Source organism: Vombatus ursinus, unplaced genomic scaffold, assembly GCF_900497805.2.
Source record: "Vombatus ursinus unplaced genomic scaffold, bare-nosed wombat genome assembly UNPS02010320.1, whole genome shotgun sequence".
NCBI classification, from domain to species: domain Eukaryota; kingdom Metazoa; phylum Chordata; class Mammalia; order Diprotodontia; family Vombatidae; genus Vombatus; species Vombatus ursinus.
In genome coordinates this window covers 3,710,408-3,730,587 of record NW_020950098.1, presented here as the reverse complement: position 1 = coordinate 3,730,587, position 20,180 = coordinate 3,710,408, and the positions used below count along the sequence as shown (strand labels likewise).

The following is a 20,180-nucleotide window of genomic DNA, read 5'->3' as shown; positions in this document are numbered from 1 at the left end:
TGCACAGCTCTAGGTTAGGTATAAAGAAGCCTTTTATAGCAAGTAAATTATTAAACTCTGAAATAAGAATCACTTATAAATATGTCCTATATGTCATGGAGGTTCTCAAAGTTATACCAAAAGAGGACAACCTCTATCATTCCCACAAAGCAGGAAAGGCTTTAGGTACCCACTAGGTTGATCTCTGTAATCCAAGGATTGGTCTTGCTAAATTCAAAAGATAGCCATCAGATGAAGAGGTTTTTTTATTCATAACTGCTCCTGAAGACTGGCTACTAAAGGCTAATATGACAGAAACTGGCTAATATGACAGAAAAGGAAAATGACAAATGTTGGAGGGGATGTGGGAAAATCAGGACACTAATACACTGTTGGTAGAGTTGTGAACTGATCCTCTCATTATGGAGATCAATTTGGACCCATGTCCAAAGGACTATAAAACTGTGCATACCCTTTGACCCAGCAATACCATTACTAGGTCTGTAACCCAAAGGGATCAAAGGAAAAGGAAGAGTATGTACAGTACAAAAATATTTATTGCAGCTCTTTTTGTGGCGACAAAGAATTTGACATTGATGGGATGCCCATCATTTGGGGAAGGGCTGAACAAGTCGTGGTATATGATTGTGATGGAATACTATTGTGCTATAAGAAATGACAAACAGGAAAGTTTCAGAAAAACCTGGAGATCTCAAACTGTATTATAAAGTAGTAATTATCAGAAACAATCTGGTACTAAGAAAGAGTGATGGATCAGTGGAATAGATTAGGCACAAATTACACTATAATAAATAACCATAATAATCTAGTATATGATAAACCTAAAGATCCAAGCTTCTGGAACAAAAACTCATTATTTGACAAAAACTGCTGGGAAAACTGGAAAACAATATGGCAGAAACTAAATATAGACCAACATCTCACACTGTATACCAAGATAAGGTCAAAATGAGCACATGATTTACACATAAAGGGAGATACCATAAGCAAATTAAGAGAGCATGGAATATAGTTTATCTGTCAGATTTATGAATAGAGGAAGAATTTAGGACCAAAGAAGATATGAAGAGCATTACAAAATTTAAAACAGAACTTTGACTATATAAAATGTAAAAGTTTTTGCACAAACAAAAGCAATACAACCAAATTATAAGGAAAACAGAAAACTGGGGAAAATTTTTTGCAACAGGTATCTCTGATAAAGCTCATTTTTCATAGAGAATTGAATCAAATTCATAAAAAACACAAGTCATTCCCCAATTGATAATGGTCAAAGGATATGAAGAGGCAGTTTTCAGACAAAGAAATCAAAGTATCTATAGTCATATGAAAAAAATTCTCTAAATCACTATTGATCAGAGAAATGCAAATTAAAACAACTCTGAGGTACCTCCTCACACCTATCAGAGTGGCTAATATGACAAAAAAAAGGAAAATGTTAGATTTTAGAGGGGATGTGGGAAAATTGAGACACTAATTCACTGTTGGTGGAGTTGTGAACTAATCCAACCATTTTGGAGAGCAATTTGTAACTATGCCCAAAGGGTTATAAAACTGCATATCTTTTGATCCAGCAATACCAATGCCAGGTCTATATCCCAAAGACACCTGAAAAAAAAAAGGAGAAAAGGAGCTATTTGTACAAAAATATTTATAGTAGCTCTTTTTGTGGCAGCTAAGAATTGGAAATCAAAGGGATGCTCATCAATTTGGGAAGGACCAAACAAGCTATAATGGACTATTATTGTGCTATAAGAAATGACAAGCAGGATGATTTCAGGAAAATTTGGAAAGAATTACATGAGCAGATGCACAGTGAATGAAAAGAACCAGGAAAACATTTTACATAGTAACAGCAATATGGTCCAGTGAAGAATTGTGAATGACTTAGCTATTCCCAGGCATGCAATGATCCAAGACAATCCCAAAGGACTAATGATGAAGCATACTATCCGCTTTCAGAGAAAGAACTGATATCGATTGAGTACAGACTGACACATACTGTTTTTCACTTTCATTCTTTCATTTTTTTCTTTTATTCAAGTCTTGTATAAAATGACTAATATGGAAATGCTTTACATAATTGCACTCATCTTCATGAGTTCAAATCCAGCTTCAGACACTTCCTAGCTGTGTGACCCCTGGGCAAGTTACTTAATCCTGTTTGCCTCAGTTCCTTATCTGCAAAATGAGCTAGAGAAGGAAATGGCAAACCACTCCAGTAACCTTGCCAAGAAAATCCCAAATGGGGTCACAAAGAGTCAGATCCTGAAAAAAAGGAGTCAACAATAACATGGCATAGTGAGTTCTGTAGTAGGTATTACAATGAATACAGAAGAAATATTAGATAGTGCACTGTCCTTGGGAAACTTCAATCCAGTTGCCAATGCACAATGTACATCCCTAAGAAAATACTTAAGAACTTCCAGTGAAATGAGAAAATGCAGAATGAAAGAGTAATAATGATACTACTTTATTTCATTACATTTGTATAGTGTCTATATCTCATTTGGTCCTTCCCAATAACCCTATGATGTAGGTGGGGCAGGAATTCCTATAATTATTTTATTCTTGAGCAAACTAAGATTAAGGTTAAGTGACCTGTCTAAGGTCCCCCCAGCCAGTTGATGATAAAACCAGGTCTTCTGGCTCCCAATCTAAAAGATTTTCCGCAACCCCACCCTACCCAGCCTCTCTCTTTATTAGCGGAAGTCTTCCTGAAAGAGGTGAATTCTGAAGGAAAATGAACAATGAAGGCTGGGCTGGTAGGTGGAAGAAGGCATTCCAGGCAAATGAAATGTCATATATGAAAGGCACCAAGGTAGAAGGGATGATATGCGGTGGAGGGCAAACAGATTAGCCTGGCTAGAACAAATATTCTCAATCGGAAAGTAAGGAAAAATGAGATCAGTGGACAGTAGGGAGTGAATTAAGCTTTCGAGAGAACTGATAGTTATCCTAGGAGCAAAGGATGAACATAGCTGGTCTTCACTGATCAGTTGATTTCTCTTGCATTTTTCTCATACTACTGACCTGACCTTTAAAGAAGAGGAGTTGAGATTTAGAATTAAGAGCAAGAACACGCGTTCATGTAGGTTTCTTAATCTATGCTGTCGAAGGAAATAGTGATAAATTAGATAAACATGGGGACTACATGGAAGTCCATGCAGGATCATGTAAATCTTACATGACATTCAGAAGAATCTCTTCCTTTTCCATCTGTTTCCTTCAAAATATCCCCACAGATGGCTTTTCCATGTGGCAGTCTGGATTAAGTTAGACTCATATCCTTTCTTCATCAGCAGGGCTTTGAGGGGTTATGTTTAAGTAATGCTATGTGAAGATTTTACTACAATGAGAGAAGGGAAACAGTTTAAAGAAAGGAGTCCAGGAGTAGAAAGAGTCCCAGGTTTTTGGCTCATTCTGCTGGACTAATTCTATAATCTTACCTCTATTCTGTATTCACTTTCTCTAGCTGTATAATGGGGCTAATGGAACCTTTCCCTTTCTTCCTTCACAAAGATGTTAGAAGAAATAAATGAGTTTATATGAATTTCAATTCTCGACTGCTAAACTTCCAATTTACCTGGGTTCTGGGAGATAATAGTTAGGATCCAGTTACTGTGTATTTTCTCACAAATATACACATTAATATTTTCAGTGATTTTTTAACAAAAAATTACTTTTAAATTGTTAGGGAGAAATGGCAAGGATTTTGCTCTTGAGTCCTGTGAGACTAAGGCAGGCTAAATTGCATGCCGTGTAAATGTCACATGTACACAGGGCGACAAAGACACTATTGTAAGAGAGCATAATGTCATCAAATGCTTTGACATCCTCTGATCTCCAAGGATGGCTGTTCTTCCCAACAGCAAATGCCATAGTAACATCCATTGTGAGGTGATAAATTCAGAATTTGTGTGAGTCTCAAAAACTTGCGTATGTGAGTGTTTATGTGAACCATCACAAGAAACGAGAGATGAATCTGGAACTTCCTCTGGGCAAGCTTAAAATTGCAAAGTAAACCAAATAGTTTCCTTACTCTTAAAATTAGTAATCTTAAAACTCTAAAATGTAAAGTCTCAGCATAATTGTTTGTCTTTTTAGACCACTGGGGGAAAAAGTCCTACCTTTGTGCCCACACTACATTCTGATTTAAAGTGATATCATTAGCAAAAAATACAAAAGACTATTTCCTAGCTTTCTAGCAATTTGAAGCAGCTGTATCCTTAGTCATAATTTAAGGATTATAGACCTAACTTTAAGAGAAAGGAAATATGGACATTGTATTTGAGGAACACCATGAAAGTTATCAGGGTGGGATTTTTCTGTGTGTCTTGTGAAAAGTTAGACCTATTCTCATTGTGCTAACAAAGGAATCTATGTGGGTTTAAAAAACACTTAGAAAAAGGTTTTCTGTTTTATCGATCCCTCAAATTGTTCATTCATTTCTTCTCTTTGGGCTGAAAACTGCGCTCAGAAGAGACTGCCTACATGGTTAGTTAAAACATTACTTTCCCTCCATCCTCCTGAAATAGTTTTGTCTTTACACCCTTAAATAGGAGCCTTCCTCACCCCACTTCTCTCATTTGCTTTATGTTCCTGGAAAGTAGTACCCTTGGAATGGATGCAATGAAAACTAGTGTTGATCTATCTCTCCCTTTGAGTGCCTAGAATCTGAAGACACACAATTTCTCAGAGGCTAGAAAGTAGAGGTGTCTGTTTATAGAGAAACTGTTTTAACCTGCAAGAAATACATCCTGGGAATAGGGAGGGCACCATGGCAAAAGCATCTCAGCAAGACTTGGTTTATCATGCTTCCCTCCCACCCCCATTAAAAGAAAAAAAAAAAACCTTACATAGCAAATGTTGAATGTTTTTACAGAGACTTCAAGGGCAGTTGTGGGGATGTTTATGTTTTAGACAACCTAAACATTGTTTGGAACAGAATTAGAGATTTCATTTAGGGTAACAGCAAGTTGATGAATTGCAGCCCGCATCTTGTTAAAAAAAAAAAAGGCAGTTTTACTGTGGGCTTTTAGTCTAGACACACAAAGAGTGGAGAAGAAGAGGGAAGAAAAAGCATTCTCACTCTAACACTCATCTTTTACATTGTACTTCAGCCAGTGGAGTAAATAGTTCGTAATAAATCAGATTTACAAATAGCCACTCGTCTACTCTTTCTCAGAGAGAGTAATGATTTTCACTAGGCCAGTAATAATGAATTCTTTCAGGCTGGTGAAACATTTCTGTGGGTTGGTAAACTTTTGGTGCCAACTTGTCGTTCTTTAAGAGGCACTAAGGGCACTCTTGTGTCGTATAAGAAACCCAGGTTTTTGATTCCAACACTTCTTCCCCCTCACATCTCATAGATCACGGAGAACTAGGAGAGTGAGGTAGGAATAATACTCTAATAGGAAGATAGGTTGAATGCAATGCAGAATGTAAGCAGAATGATATATTAAGAAGAAGAAAAGTGAGGGGAGGAGGGAATATCTGAAATAGGAATACACAAAGGGATCTACGATGAAAAAGAACAGAAAACAAGGGAAGAACGAAGCAAATCTAAAGAATTAGTAGCTGTTAATACTAGTCCTATAAACAGATGGAGTAATTAACTAACAATTGTATTAAAGGAACATTGGCAGGAATAGGAAGTCAACTGGTTCTTGGCAAAGAATGTCTTGTTATCCCGATGACATAACTTCTAAACAGAAGCGAAAACCCATTACTCAACTTGGGGCTGTTTATAGACCTCAAGCAGGTCAAAGAGCTGGGTGTCTGGGGCTGACCTTACTTGTGCTAGAGTGTGGAAAGTTTTTGTTGTTGTGGTGGTGGTGGTCATGATTGTTTTTAGTTCCAAAATGATATTTTCACTTTTGCTTTTTTCTCAGGACTTTATTGTAAGATGAATGGGGGAAGGGATTAACTCGGGAGTAATGAAAACATTCAAGTTCGACAGAGACCAACTTCCAATTTATGAGTGATAACTTCTTAAGTGTGGGGGAAAGGCCCCATGTTAAGCTAAAAAATAAACAAGTAGTGACCTCTCCCTACCTCTCACATCCACGCTTTGGATGTTTGGCACCTTCATTTGGATATAGCTTAAGTGCCAACCACCTGTCACATGCAATCAGTTAGTAAACTTACCAGAAGCTTCGACCTGCCAAATTTTCTGGCCGGGATTGAATATGGAATAAACAGCAACCAATTTTCAAAGTCTAGCCTCACAAGAAAATTTTAAAAGTCTGAATAAATATATAGGTTCCTCTGCCTAAAAACACTCATTGTATATTAGGTAACATTTGTAAGTGTCAGTAGTACTTTTTCATGACCCTATATGAAAGTTGCTCAAAATGTTTTTAAAAACAGAGGGAAATGTGAAATGCTCCAAATCACTAATAAGAGAAATATACATTAAAACAACTCCTAAGTTTACACCATACATAAGATTGGCAAAGATGCCAAAAAAAGGAAAATGACAGTTGCTGTAGAAGATTCACTGATGGTAAAAATGTGAATAATTCCAAAAAGCCTAGAGAAGAATTTGGAAATAACTATAACCCAGAAGTCACTAAACTGTGTGCCCCCTTAGAGGCAGTAATACCACTACTAGATATATTCCTCAAAGATATCAAAGAAAGAAGTAAAGTACCCACATGTTCAAAAATATTCAGAGCATTTCTTTTCTGAACTGGAAACTAGGAGAGTGAGTGCCCATCAATTAGTGAATGGCCAACAAATTATAGTAAAATGCAATAGAATATTATTTCACTATGAGAAATGAAGAATGGGACTAATGCAGAGAAATCTTGGGAGGACTTCTATTAAGTGATAGAATGAACTGAGAAGAACCAAGAAAGCAAGTTATAAAATAATGACAATAACCTAAAGAAAAACAACTTAATGACTCATCAATGAAGTTACCAATGGGTGGGGTGGGGGAAGGGGTGAAATTTAGAAGGAAAAGGATCTTAGTGATGGTGATGCCAAAGAAAAAATAAGACAGAAAGAACGTCAATGAAGAATTCTTGAAATGTGTAAAACAGAAAAGAAGGAAGTTTAGAGGAAGATGTAAGCAAGCAGGACAATGTTGTAACTAGAATGTTGAATTATTACATACTTTTAAAAAAAGGTATATGTGATAGAGATTTGCAGTTCCATATACAATCCTCATTTTTAGTTCTTTATACATAGAACATGTATACATGTTTATTGGTATTCATCATGTTCCGATTAACAAAAATTTATTTTTAATTTTAAGGAGGAAATAATAAAGAACTAAGTGAGGAAGACAATCAGATTTTTTTTCTTAAACATCAGAAAATAGAGTAGAAATAACTATCTTGCTGCAATTTGATACATATTGAAAAATGATAGAAACAATTCATTTGTTTTTCATTGTTTTTCTAAATATGTGAGGAACTTAATTCAATCTCTAAGTCACCTTTTAGCTCTTAAAAAGTATTTTTAACTAAACCAAATCCCAAATAGCCTTGCAGAAGAGTAAGAACATTGGATAACTTTTTCACTACTGTTAGAAGCAAGACCTTGAAGGATTTTTCTTCCAGACGATTACTTAGTATTGCTGTTGTTGTTGTGATCATTCAGTCATTTCAGTTGTGTCTGATTCTTCGTGACTTGATTTGGGATTTTCTTAGTAAAGATACTGGAGTGGTTTGCAATTCCCTTCTCCAGATCATTTTACAGATGAGGAAACTGAGGCAAACAGAGGTAAGTGACTTGCCCAGGGTCACCCAGCTAATAAGTGTCTGAGGTCAGATTTAAACTCAGGTCTTCCTGACTCTAGATCCGACACTCTATCCACTGCACCACTTTTAATTAGTGTACTAACTAACTATCTTCTCTATGCTTATTCTTGACCTTCCCTTCTTTTTATACAATCTGGGACAAGAATATTTGTTCCTCACTGGGCTATTGTGAAGAAAGAGGTTAGAAAATCTTCTCTATGTGTGACCCTTCTCTATGAAGCAGCTAGCTTTCTAAGTATGTGACACTTAGCAGCATTTGTTTTACCAGGATTAGCACTAACAGGAAAACTTGACCAAAGGCAATTACCATGGTCATTTTGGCCTAGGGAAGAGTTGTCATTTGTATTGTTGGTCCAGTATCCATCAGTTGGTAAAAAGAAAGATTAAGTATGCCTTCATTCTTTCAAAGGAATTTTATTATGTACTAGGAAGTATCAGCAATTTAGGTGAACTTTTAAAATAAGCTCAAGTTATCGGAGAGGCAGCATGGTTTAGTGGAAAGAAACTGGTCTTGAACCAGGAAGACCAGGAAGACCACATCATACCTCTGACAGTACCAGCAAATCACTTAGTCTCCAATGTTCAAGGAAAGTCTTTAAGACTATAAATTTCAAAGTTACCAATCTTCTACCAACTGGTAGAATGATTTTCCTCATCCATGAGTCCCCTCTATCGATAAAATCATAGGTCCTGTCCCTATCAAATTATTTCTAAAGCATTATCAAAATGGCAGCCTACTTTTTATTATGAGCCTTCCATATTTGTCCACATGCTCTCTATATTTTAGGTAAAGGCACCTAAAATGCAGACTTTTTTTAGATCACTATTGTGATTTCATTAATACAAGGAGTTATCGGTGAGGACACTCCATCTACCAGGACAGTTCTAAATCAATTTTTCGCCTGGGGAATTGAGAGATTAAGGGACTTTCCTAGGGTCACACAATCACCATGTGCCAGAGACCAGACTTGAACCCAGGTCTTCTTCATTCCAAGACCAGCTCTCTCTCTCCATTGTGCCAAGCTGTTTCCCTTCATTAGCATTCTTGGTAAATAAACAACAACAAAAAAGCCACCTAATTTGTTAAGCCCCTGCCCCACCTCCATCACCACTCTGACTGGTGATACCCAGTGTTCCTAAATCACTGTGACTGGATACATCTTAAGTGTAAATAATAACTTTTTTAGCTATTGAAGATTTTCTAACCTCTTTCTTCACAATAGCCCAGTGAGGAACAAGTATTCTTGTCCCAGATTGGATAAAAGAAGGGAAGGTCAAGAATAAGCATTTATATAGTGTCTACTATGTGCCAGGCAGTGTGCTAAATGATTTACAAATATCTAATTGAATCTTCACAACATCCTTGGGAGGTAGGGTGCTGTTATCATACCCATTTTACAGTTGAGGAATCTGAGACACGACAAATGCCTTCCTCAGGGTCACTCAGCTAGTAATTGTCTAAGGTTGGATTTGAACTCAGGTCTTCCTGACTCCAGGCCCAGGGCTCTATCCACTGCCTCATAAATGATAGCATCAGAATTCATTTTCAAACCCAGGTCTCTTAACTCCCAATCCAACATTTTGTGTTCTATATTCTTGAAGAAAGGTGGTGAATTTCCAGAACCTCCAAATGACATGTTATTATATTTTATATTAAGGGGATTTTTCCTCCTCCTGGATGTTACGTAAACTAAAGCATAGTCAGAGAAGTGAAGACAATAAATTCATAATCACAGTAGTAGAAATGCTATAGTGCAATTTGTGGCACTTCTTACTCTTTCAAAGACTTTCACCTGTATCATCTTACTTGCTCCTCACTATTAATCCTTGAACCATTTGCTATATTAGGTCACATTTTTACCATTTGACAGGTAAAGAAGATTAAGTGATTTGCCTAAGCTTACCCAACTAGCTAATGAAAGACCCAGGGCTAGCACTCACCTCTCTGGATCTCCAAATACAATCTTCTTTCCATGAATCATTGTTTTTCAGTATAAGTGCTTTCCGTTGTAATCTTTCGTGTTTCATCTTATGCATTTAAATGTATTCTGGAAAAGGGGCTATAGGCTTCACCAGACTGCCAATGGTATCACGGATGTGACTCATAAAAGGTTAAGGTCCTCTGGTGTTTTGGAAAAGGCACTGAACGTAGAGGCCTGCGTTCAAATTCAAACTCTCCTCCTTCCTCCTTGTGTGATGTTTTCAGCCACCTAACTGTTCTGGGACTCATTTTCCTCGTGTATAACAGGAAAAGGTTGGATGACATGATGTCTAAGGTCCCTTTCAGCTCTAAATCAATGATCCTGTGACGTGCTTTCATTTCCTTTTGCAGATTATTCTAAAAATGTAGTTTTTACCTCCAAGGTGGGAATATGTTCCCCAAAGGAACCTTGAGATTTGTGCATTTTTTTTCTTTAGGTCATAAGTATAAAATAAAAGTGAAGTATAAAAATGAAAAAAATTACTCTTCATCTTAAGACTATCAAAAAAATCGTTTCATCCCTAGCATTTCCACCACGAACCCTTGTGCTTGTCAAATTATATAGTTTATGTATGTTCCATTTCAAAAGGGGGTAAAAAGTGCCATAAAGTTTTTCTAGTTGGAGGAAATAATCACTTTCCATTAAGTTAAACAGCCCCAGTCCATTTTAAATTAAAATATCTGACAGAGGGGCAAGAAAACTCAGCTTTGTGGTCATGTGAATCTCTTAGCAAAGAAACCTGAAAAATTAGTTCCTGGTCAGGACTGCTAAGAAGAGGGCCCTTGGTTCCCGTTCTGACAGTATTGCTTGGAGATATTCAAGAAGTTGAAAAACTCTTAAATGCGTCATCCTAAGTCCTTAAGGAGTTGAACATATTACGATGACAAAAAGAGTATGTCATTAAACCACAACTACCCTTTCTGGATTACCAGGTATTTGTAGATTTATTGGCAAGATGGCTTAAATTATGGATGTATTTTTAGCCTGAAGCATTATATAATAAAAGAGCAGCAGAATTCTTTGCAGCTAAAAAAAAAATAAAGCCTTATTAAAACTGACACGGACTTCTGTGATTTTGCATTCCTCGATCAACCCAAAGAGGTACTCCATGGTTACACAATCAATAAAGTTTGAAGGGGTGAGCATTTCCATTTCCCCATTCAATTTAGGAACTGGGACAGCCTCCCTCTCACTACAGACCCGCTGTTTAGTCTGAATCTGAAAATTAAACCCAGAACTTGAGCTCTCAAACATTAAATACTACATTTCTTGCCAGCTCACAACCTCACCAGTGTCTGTGTGGTAAGGTCTATGACTAAACTCTTCAGACATTTTTAAAAGCATTTTAGAGTTCCATCAAGCATTTGTGTGTGTGTGTATGTGTGTGTGTGTGTGTGTGTGTGTGTGTGTGTGTTAATCACTTAGCTGAATTGTACCATAAGGTATACCACATCCATTCTGCCGGACCAAATCAAAAGGACAGTGATATTTCCAAAATATGTTTCTGATTCTTTTTGGAATTTTCCAAACTTAGTTCAGAGCCAGGGTATTCTGAGCAAGTGATGGTAGAGCCACATTTGGGAAACGTCTTCTTTTCATGAGCAAAAGAAGAATTAGGGCAAAGATAGGTGCAGTTTACCAATAATCATAAAAAATAAAGCCCCCCTTTTGGCTTTCCCCTTTCCTTCTCCTTCCTCTGTTCCTGGCCAGAAAACATGCTGGTTACACTCCTCAGAGGGCAGCCTCCTTTTTCTTTGTGAGGTAGCTATGTGAATAGCTGTGAGCTGTTCAGTGTTCAGAGAGGCCTTAGTGACTGGTGCTCATAAAAATGTCACTGTGCACTTCCACTTTGAAAGGTCCTTTTATCTTACCTTCCTGAAGCCCCTTTCCAATGGGTTAGTACGCTTGGCCAGGAAGCTGTAGCTATGCCTTCCCACATAGCTAGGCCGTAATGAGGTGTGTTCAGCTCTTGGCTACATATTTCAATCGCTTTCTTATTACTTCAAAGCTTTTGTTGGAGGTCTGAACAACCTTGCAATCTTATTGGTGATAGGTTTTTAACTTGGATTTTAAAAAAAAGTTTTTAAATTATTGCAATGTCCAGGAAAGTCTGTCTGCCAATTAGAGGCAGGATTCATAAAGAAGTAAATAAAGAGAACATGATTCGAGGTGTCCTATGCATCAAAAAAGTTCTGCTATTTTTGGAAATCAATCTTAGCATTTTCTTCACTTAGGCTGGCCCCTACCCTGGTCACTCCCCACAATTTCTGTCTTGATGTATTACTTTTGCCTTAAGAGGGCATTCCCAGTGATTCATGCTCTTGAGAACACTCATAAACACAGTACTGAGACTGGGCCATCACACCCAGGAAAGGTAGATAGAACTTTCTTGTCCCCTCTTTTAGATTGTAAGCTCCTTGAAGGCAGGGATTGTCTTTTGCCCCTTTTTGTATCCTGGCACTTAGCACCATGCTTGTCGAGTAGTGGGGACTTAAATGTTTATTGAATTGAATTGAGAGTGAACTCGCTTGAATTTTCAAAGTTCATCTTCATCCTGGCCCCCAGATTTCTTCCTTTTTGCTCATTACTTCCATATCTCATCCTTTTTGACAGCTCTACTACTTATGGAGCCCTAGTGAATGGAAAGGTCAGAAACTAGTTTTGCTTTACAGATAGGCAGCTTAAAAAGTTTGTGGAGGTATCATGGCATCAGCTATCTTCATGTGACTTGACAGAAATATCTATCCTGGGAGCATACCCAATCTTTGCCTTTCTCAGATAGTAGGACATACATACCATGAGCTGAGGCGCTGAGCAGAACCACATTTTCGGTCCATTGGGAGCCATATTTGTCCTGAAAGTCTACAGGATAATAATCTCATCAAATGGCACCCAGCGCTAGTTAAATACAAAAAGTGAAAGAATGTCAAAATTGGTAGAAAGAGACATTAAAAAAAAATCCTGTCTTCCCTGATCCATCTAGAAGTAGGATAAGACAACCAAAGTATGCCCCCAAAGTGCTGAAATTTAGAGGGAACCGTTAACAGTTACACATTCATTCCCCAATGTAGAAACAACTGAGTTTAGCACACTTAGTTAGCAAGAATAATTAGTTAAAATAAGAAGCTATCAGAAAGAACTTTTCCCTCGCTACACAAAGGCTTTGCAGTATTCCATACATGGTCCCTTTCTCTTACTAAATTCACACACACACACACACACACTCTCTCTCTCTCTCTCTCTCTCTCTCTCTCTCTCTCTCTCTCTCCTCCCTCTCTCTCTCTCTCTCTCTCTCTCTCTCTCTCTCTCTCTCTCTCTCTCTCTCTCTCTCTCTCTCCCTCTCCAACTGAATCTGTGTTTACAGGTTGATTTTTGAGGGTCTATTTCCTTCTTCTTGCCTTAGGAATGAAAAATGCTAGTTATGGCTCTACCTAGCCTTGTTATGTTAAGAAGTATTCAACAATGACAAAGAATACCCTAAATCATCATTTTCTCTCAGTCACAATGGGCTTTGAACAAACTAATGTCATTTCTTGATCTTGGTGATCAATTTCTAGCAGTTTTGAATTCAGAGTTCAGCCTGGATTATTTCTAAGTTTGTGGGTTTGAAATTTGATTTCTTTCCAGCTTTGAAATTTAAAGTTTTGTATACTTTAAAAATACTTTCAAAAATTTTTTCTTTTCATTATGAACTTTCCTAACATCCATGAACACGAACATTTCAATATGCAAAGAACAAATAAGAGAATTGGTTATGAAACTGTGAACTGTGTTGAGTACAATATGTCTCCTCTGTGTTTTAAATTTAATACAGTAGCAGCAATATTGCCCTGTTTCTGTCACCTTCTGAACTTTCTTCTGCTCTCTTTTAAGTATTTTAAAATATTCATTGATGTACTTTTTTTTATTTTTTGTATCATTATCATTACCCACCACTCTGTGTTCTTCCCTCACCAATAGAAACCCTCCTTTATAAGAAATCAATCAATCAGTAAACATTTGTTAAGTGCCTACTATGTGCCAGGCACTGTGCTAAATATATAAGTATAGTTGAACAAAACAAAGGGTGGTGAGGTGGTGCAGTAGATAGAATGCCAGGCACAGAATCAGAAAGTAGCCCCAGACACTCACTAGCTGTATGACCCTGGGCAAGTAAGTCACTTATGCCTGTTTGCCTCAGTTTCCTCATCTGTAAAATGACCTGAAGAAAGAAATGGCAAACCACTCCGGTATCTTTGCCAAGAAAATCCCAAATAGGATCACAAAGAATTAGACATGACAGAAAAATGATGAAATAACAACAAAACAAAACAAATCAACAGACTGGCCTTGTCTGAAAATGTTATTTCTCATTCTGCACCTCTTCTCCATCATCTCTCTACTAAGAAACGGGAATCATGAGTTGTCATCAGTCTTCAGGACTGACACAGTCGGTCAGAGGTTCATGGCTTTAAAGTCTATTGAAGGTTTTGACTTCTCATTTGATTGATAAGGAGCCAAGGACAAAGAAGTTAACTAGCTTACCCAAGGTCTCACTGAGGAAAGATTCAAACTCAGATTTTCCTGGCTCCACATCTAGCACTCCATCTATTATACCTACTAGAATTGTATGTAATTGGTGATAGGGTTGATCATAAACTCCTGGGTTTTTCAAAGTTGTTTTTCTTTATACAATTGTAGACATTGTGTAAGTTTTTCTCCTGGTTCTGCTCACAAATTTCCCTGAATCTCCCTTTTCTCATTTCTAATGTCACAATAATATTCCATCCAATTCATATACCATATTGAGCCATTCTCCGATTATTCAGTCAGAAAACTTTTATAAAACACCTACTATGTGCCACACATGGCACTTTGGTAAGGTCTGGGAATACAAAAAGAAGCAAATGATAGTCACTGGCCTCAAGGAGCTCACAGTCTAATGAGGGAGACCACACAAAAACAATCATATGCAAACAAGCTATAAACAGGAGAAATCGGAAATAAACAACAGTGAGAAGGCACTGGAATTAAGGGCTATGGTGAAAATCTCCTTTAGAATGGAAAATCTAAACTGAGACTTGAAAGAAACCAATTAACAGGCACTCTCTTTTTTTCTCTGTTCTTTGCAAAAAGAGAAAGTGCTGCTATAAATACTTAGGTACATATGGATCCCTTCCCTCTTTGAGCTATATTTTTGGTTAGTGGGATTGCTGAGTCAAAGGGTACACCCCGTTTGTGAATTTTAAGGTATGGTTCACAGTTCAACCAAAAGTGCTTTCATATGCTTGTATCTTCTCCAACAATTTCTATCTTCCTCTTTTGTTGTCTTCACTAATATGAGAGATGTGAGGTGGAATTTTCATAATAGCTAGAACATTTTGTAGCCCTTTCATGTTTACAAAGACTTGTTGATGTCATGTCCAACTTCTTGTGACCCCATTTGGAGTTTTCTTGGCAAAGATACTGGAGGGGTTTGCCATTTCCTTCTCCAGCTCATTTCACAAATGAGGAATCCAAGGCAATCAGGGTGAAGTGATTTGTTCAGGGTCACTCAGCTAGTAAGTGTCTAAGGCCAGATTTGAACTCACAAAGATGAGTCTTCCCGACTCCAGACCCAGCACTCTTTCCATTGCACCACCTAGCTGCCTATTTGCAAAGAACCACACGTGTGTTATTTCACTTTATCCTAACAACTATGTAGAGTAGATGTTATTAGTATCCCTGTTTTATATATGAGGAAAAAATGGAGGCTTAGAAAAGTTAAATGACCTTGCATTTAATGAGTCACCCAGCTAATGAAGTGTCTAGGAGGGATTTGAACTCAGGCATTCTTGCTCCAAGTCTAGAACTCCATCCACTGTATCATTCAGCTGCATTTTAGAGAGTTTTTTCTCTTATTATTAATGGTTTAAAGCATTTTTTTGTCTGTTGATTGCTTGTGTTTGTTTGTGTCAACTTATTAGGAAATATTTCTTGCTATTATATTTGCTTTCGGTTCTATAATAATACAGTAAAGCCAAACAAATTATCAAACCTACTTGAGCCCCAGTAACCCATCAAGATCTGGCATCAGAGACAGATAAGTGATGCAATGAATAGTAAATGTCCAAGGACTCTAAAGTCAGGAAAACCAGAGTTCGAATCCTTCCTCAGACACTAGCTGCATGCACTAAAGAAGTCATTTAACCTCTGTTTGCCTCAGTTTCTTCGTTTATAAAATAGCAGCTACTTCACAGAGTGGTTTGCGAAATAAAATGTAAAGTACTTCATGAAAGTCAAAACACAAAATAAATGCTAGTTATTTGTAGTAGTAGTCAAAGGGTCTGGTTTCAAATCTCAACTTTGCTGCTTACTACCTGTGTGACCCTGACTTCACCTTTTTTGGGTCTCAGTTTCCACATCTGTAAAAGAGAGGGCTTGGAGTAGATGATCTGAAAAATTCCTTCTAACTTTGAAAAGAAATAAGGTCTGCCCTACTTAAAAAAAAGGAGCCATCACAATGGTGAGTTTCAAAGTAGTCCCTTAAATCCACATCCCTTAGTCACAACGAGAAGTAAGTCATTACCGAAATGAAGCTAGTTTCTGTCGGACAGGTTAGCAACTTCCTGGAATTTAAATATTAAGTGAAAAGACAAGGTCAGAAGGCAGCTGACCCTTGGTTTCTCTCTCTTTCTGCTTGCCATGGCTTTGATCATGCTACATCTCCCTTTGTGTCTGGTCTTCCAAAGAGTAGCGTCCCAGGGTCATGGCCTGTTGCCTCGTCAAGAGGTCTAAACCTACCGGCTTAAATATTGGAGGTCCACGATTTAGCAGGAAGGGCTTTTACTTCATGCTTTCCACATTTCCCACCTAACCCACAGCAGACTAAACAAAACCAGTGTTAAATCTCATGGCTAGATGCTGCTATGGTTATATTTTTTAAGCTGCCATCCATTCATTTGTGTGTGTATGTTTATTCCCTGGATTAACAGCTTCTTTTTCCAGCCTTTTGGGGGGAGATGTTTAAAACCTTTTGAAAAGGGATTGCAGCAAGCAGTGGCCTATGATTAAAGCCAAGGGAGGGAGGGGGAGAGAAAGAGACACAGAGAGACGGAGACAGAGAAAGACAGAGAGAAAAGGGAGAGAGAGAGACAAAGAAAGGAGAGAGAAGAGAGACAGAGATGGAGAGAAACAGAGAGAGGGGAGAGAGAGAAAGAAAAAGGAGAGACAGACAGAGAAAGAGAGAAGAGAGACAGAGAGAGAGGGGAGAGAGAGACAGAGAGAGGAAAGAGGGGAGAGACAGAGAGAAAGGAGAGAGATAGATGGAGAGGAGAGAGAGAGGACAGAGAACGAGGAGAGAGAGAGACAGAGAGAGAGGAGAAAAGAGGCAGAGACAGAGAGGAGAGACAGAGACAGAGAGAAAGAGAAGATTTGGAGGGGGAAGAGAGAGAAAGAGGGAGAAAGAGGAGAGAGAGGAAAGAGACAGAGTGAGAGAGAGAGAGAGGAGGAAAAAGAGGCAGAGATAGAGAGGAGAGATAGAGAGAAACAGTGAGAGAGGAAAGACAGACAGAGAGAAAGGAGAGATTTGGAGAGGGGGGAGAGAAAGAGAGAGAGAGAGAGAGAGAGAGAGAGAGAGAGAAACAGAAAAAAGAGAGAGCAGAGAGATAGAGAGAGAGCAGAGAGACAGAGACAGACAGAGACAAAGACAGAGAGAGAGAGAGAGAGTGAGAGAGAGAGAGAGGTTATGTATGTATGGATGTGTGTGTGTGTTTTCTTTCCACGCGGTCACTCTCATTCAGTGGTGTCACACATGGTAGCATTTAGAAGCCCCTTCACAGCTGAAGTGTTTCAAACACTAATGAATGGAAGTTTGGTCATATAATGCAGACAAGCTTTAAGGCATGCTTTACTGAATGGTGTACCATAGTGGCCTGGGAAAGGAAGAGAGTTATAAATTGTGTCAGTTAGCCACCCAGACAAAATGAAGCCATGTGGAAAATCAAATCTATTACAGTATGAAGACTGTTCTAAGCTGTTTTAAGCCGGCCATTCTTAAAGGGTCTCAGTTAGCTGTAGGAGTAAATGTTTACCTAGTCTTCCTAGGTCTTGTTCACATGCCGTCTTAGGAGATGATGGGTCACGTTTGATAAAAATCAACTTCTTGCTAACAACCCTTTTTATCAGAAATGTTTATTGTCTCCCATTTACCACCCATGTCCTGAAAGGTACTGCAAATTTATTAAATAAGCAAAGAAAAGAGGATTGCCTGGTAAGGGGGTTGGAGGGCTTGGGGAGCAGGGAGGTCTGCTGAAGGCCCCTACCAACTCCAAAGACATAGACAGCAGGAGGAACACTCAGACTCAACATTAAAAAATATTCCCAGCAATCCATAATAAAGACAGAATAAATTCATGCTGCTGGGGTAATCCACCATTTGACTGTGCATTTCTATGTATGGCCTAAATGTCTGGAAGCCAGAGCAGTCAAATAGGCCTTTGCTTATCATTTTTATTTAAGTTACAGAAAATTATTTACTCTCTTTGGCTGTTTAAAAAAAAATTAAATTCACGCACACACAAATGTTTTTTTTTCCTTCCTCCCTCATTGGTTCTTTAATAAACAAAAGAGCAGGGGCACATTTGAAGGGGGGGGGAAGTTACCACTACCACTAACACTTGAAGGCTAAAGTTCTCCCCCTGCCTCCTTCATTTTTCCTTTTCTTGTTTTTTGACCCGTAACTCCAAATTTGAACAATCTTGATAGAGATGCATTTGTTTCTTTTCCCGTACTCACTGGTGAAGAAACAGACATCGTACTGACATTCTTTGGCCTGAAAACAATTACGTTTTCTGCCTGTCACTATGTCAAATGTTAAATCAACAATGGTTAATGGCTGCTATGGGAAAAAAACAACACCTTGATTCCTCAACTACCTATTTCAGAAACATTGAACGTGGGAGGTGCTTGCCAATTAGCCTCATCCTTCTTGGAAGTTCAAGTCATGATTTTTATTATGAGAAAGTCACCTCTCTAGGGGCAGCTAAGTGGGGCAGTGGATAGAGCACTGATGGGCCCTGGAGTCAGGAGGACCTGAGTTCAAATCTAGCCTCAGACACTTGACACTTACCTAGCTGTGTGACCCTAGGCAAGTCACTGAACCCCATTGCCTAGCCAAAAAAAAAAAAAGAGAGAAGAAAGTCACCTCTCACTTTACTTATAAGGCCCATCATGGGGAGTTAATTGATTGGTTTTTTTTCATGTGTTTCAGGAAGAGACTGAAGAGACGTCTTCACAAGAATCTGCAGAAGACGATTAGGAGACCACGCCATTCTATTTCTACCTCATCAGCAGTTGGGTCTTTTGAAGGGAGAAGACACTGCCGTGACCACTTAGTTTTCTATTGCCATGGTCTTTTCCACTTTTGCCTGGGGGAAAAAAATCACATAACCTTAAAAAGGACTTTATTAATCACCTTCTTTGTAATCCCTTCACAGTCCCAGGTTTAGTGAAAAACTGCTGTAACACAGGGGGACACAGATTAACGATGCAACTTTTAATTACCGTTTTCTATTTTCTTAACCTACTAATAGTTTGTTGAGCTGCTAAGAAAGGGTGAATGGGTCAGAAAAATCTTTGAATCAGGTTTAGTCATTCACTGCACTGCATGTAAACAAGAAACTTGTAATATTAATTATAATGGGCATTCATACAGGAAAGGCTTGGTGTGAAACACGTCACAGGCCTCAGACACCACCGACAACCCACTCCTATCTTAGTCAACTCCCTGTTTAGAACACCAAAGATAAGGGATAGATGCTACTCTTTTTTTTTTAATTATCTTGTAGACTTTTACTTGATTTTTTTTTTCACTTACTGTTATTTCAAGAAAGATTTAAGGCTGATTTGTCATTTCTCTCAACTCATAAACCAGAAGAGGTTTTATACTCATTTTGCAGAAGGGAAGCAAGGCAAATCTATGTTGCCAAATTGTTTATTTATGGTTATACTGACCATATCAGCAGAAGCAATCAACACACTCAGTAGCACTCATCTTCAGGAAAACACTCATCTGGGTAGAACTGTCTTTCTCCATAGGTAAACTCCATTTAGAAATCAGTAACAATTGTCCTGAAAGCATCTGTAGATGGTAATCAAGTAAAATGACCATCTTTTTAAAAAATTTTTTTTAAATAAAGGTACTTCTGGATTAATGACATCAACTAACGTGAAGCATGGGGGAAGGGATAAATTTTAAATTGGTGGAAGGGATGCCACAGTCATCCTACTAGTGATGAAAAATTCAAAGGATTCTTATCTCTTTTCATTATGTATCAATTTAAATGTTTTTTTTAAAAAAAGAACAAAAAAAGAATACCATGTACCTCAAAGTGGGGTTTTGTATTAATTCCAATGATGCCTTTTGACATAGGATGGTTGGCTGGTATTTTACCTCAATTTCAGTGCT

At 38.0% G+C, this 20,180-nt stretch overlaps 1 protein-coding gene across 1 annotated transcript in view; it reads left to right on the top strand.

Moving 5' to 3' along the window:
• Positions 1 to 19,624, top strand: part of HMGA2 (high mobility group AT-hook 2) — a 199,699-nt gene extending 180,075 nt beyond the window's left edge. The window contains exon 5 of the mRNA XM_027854148.1: positions 18,984 to 19,624. Within this exon, the coding sequence (XP_027709949.1) occupies positions 18,984 to 19,031 (48 nt within the window). The 3' untranslated portion in view covers positions 19,032 to 19,624. The remainder of the gene's footprint in view (positions 1 to 18,983) is intronic.
• Positions 19,625 to 20,180: the final 556 nt, after the last annotated feature.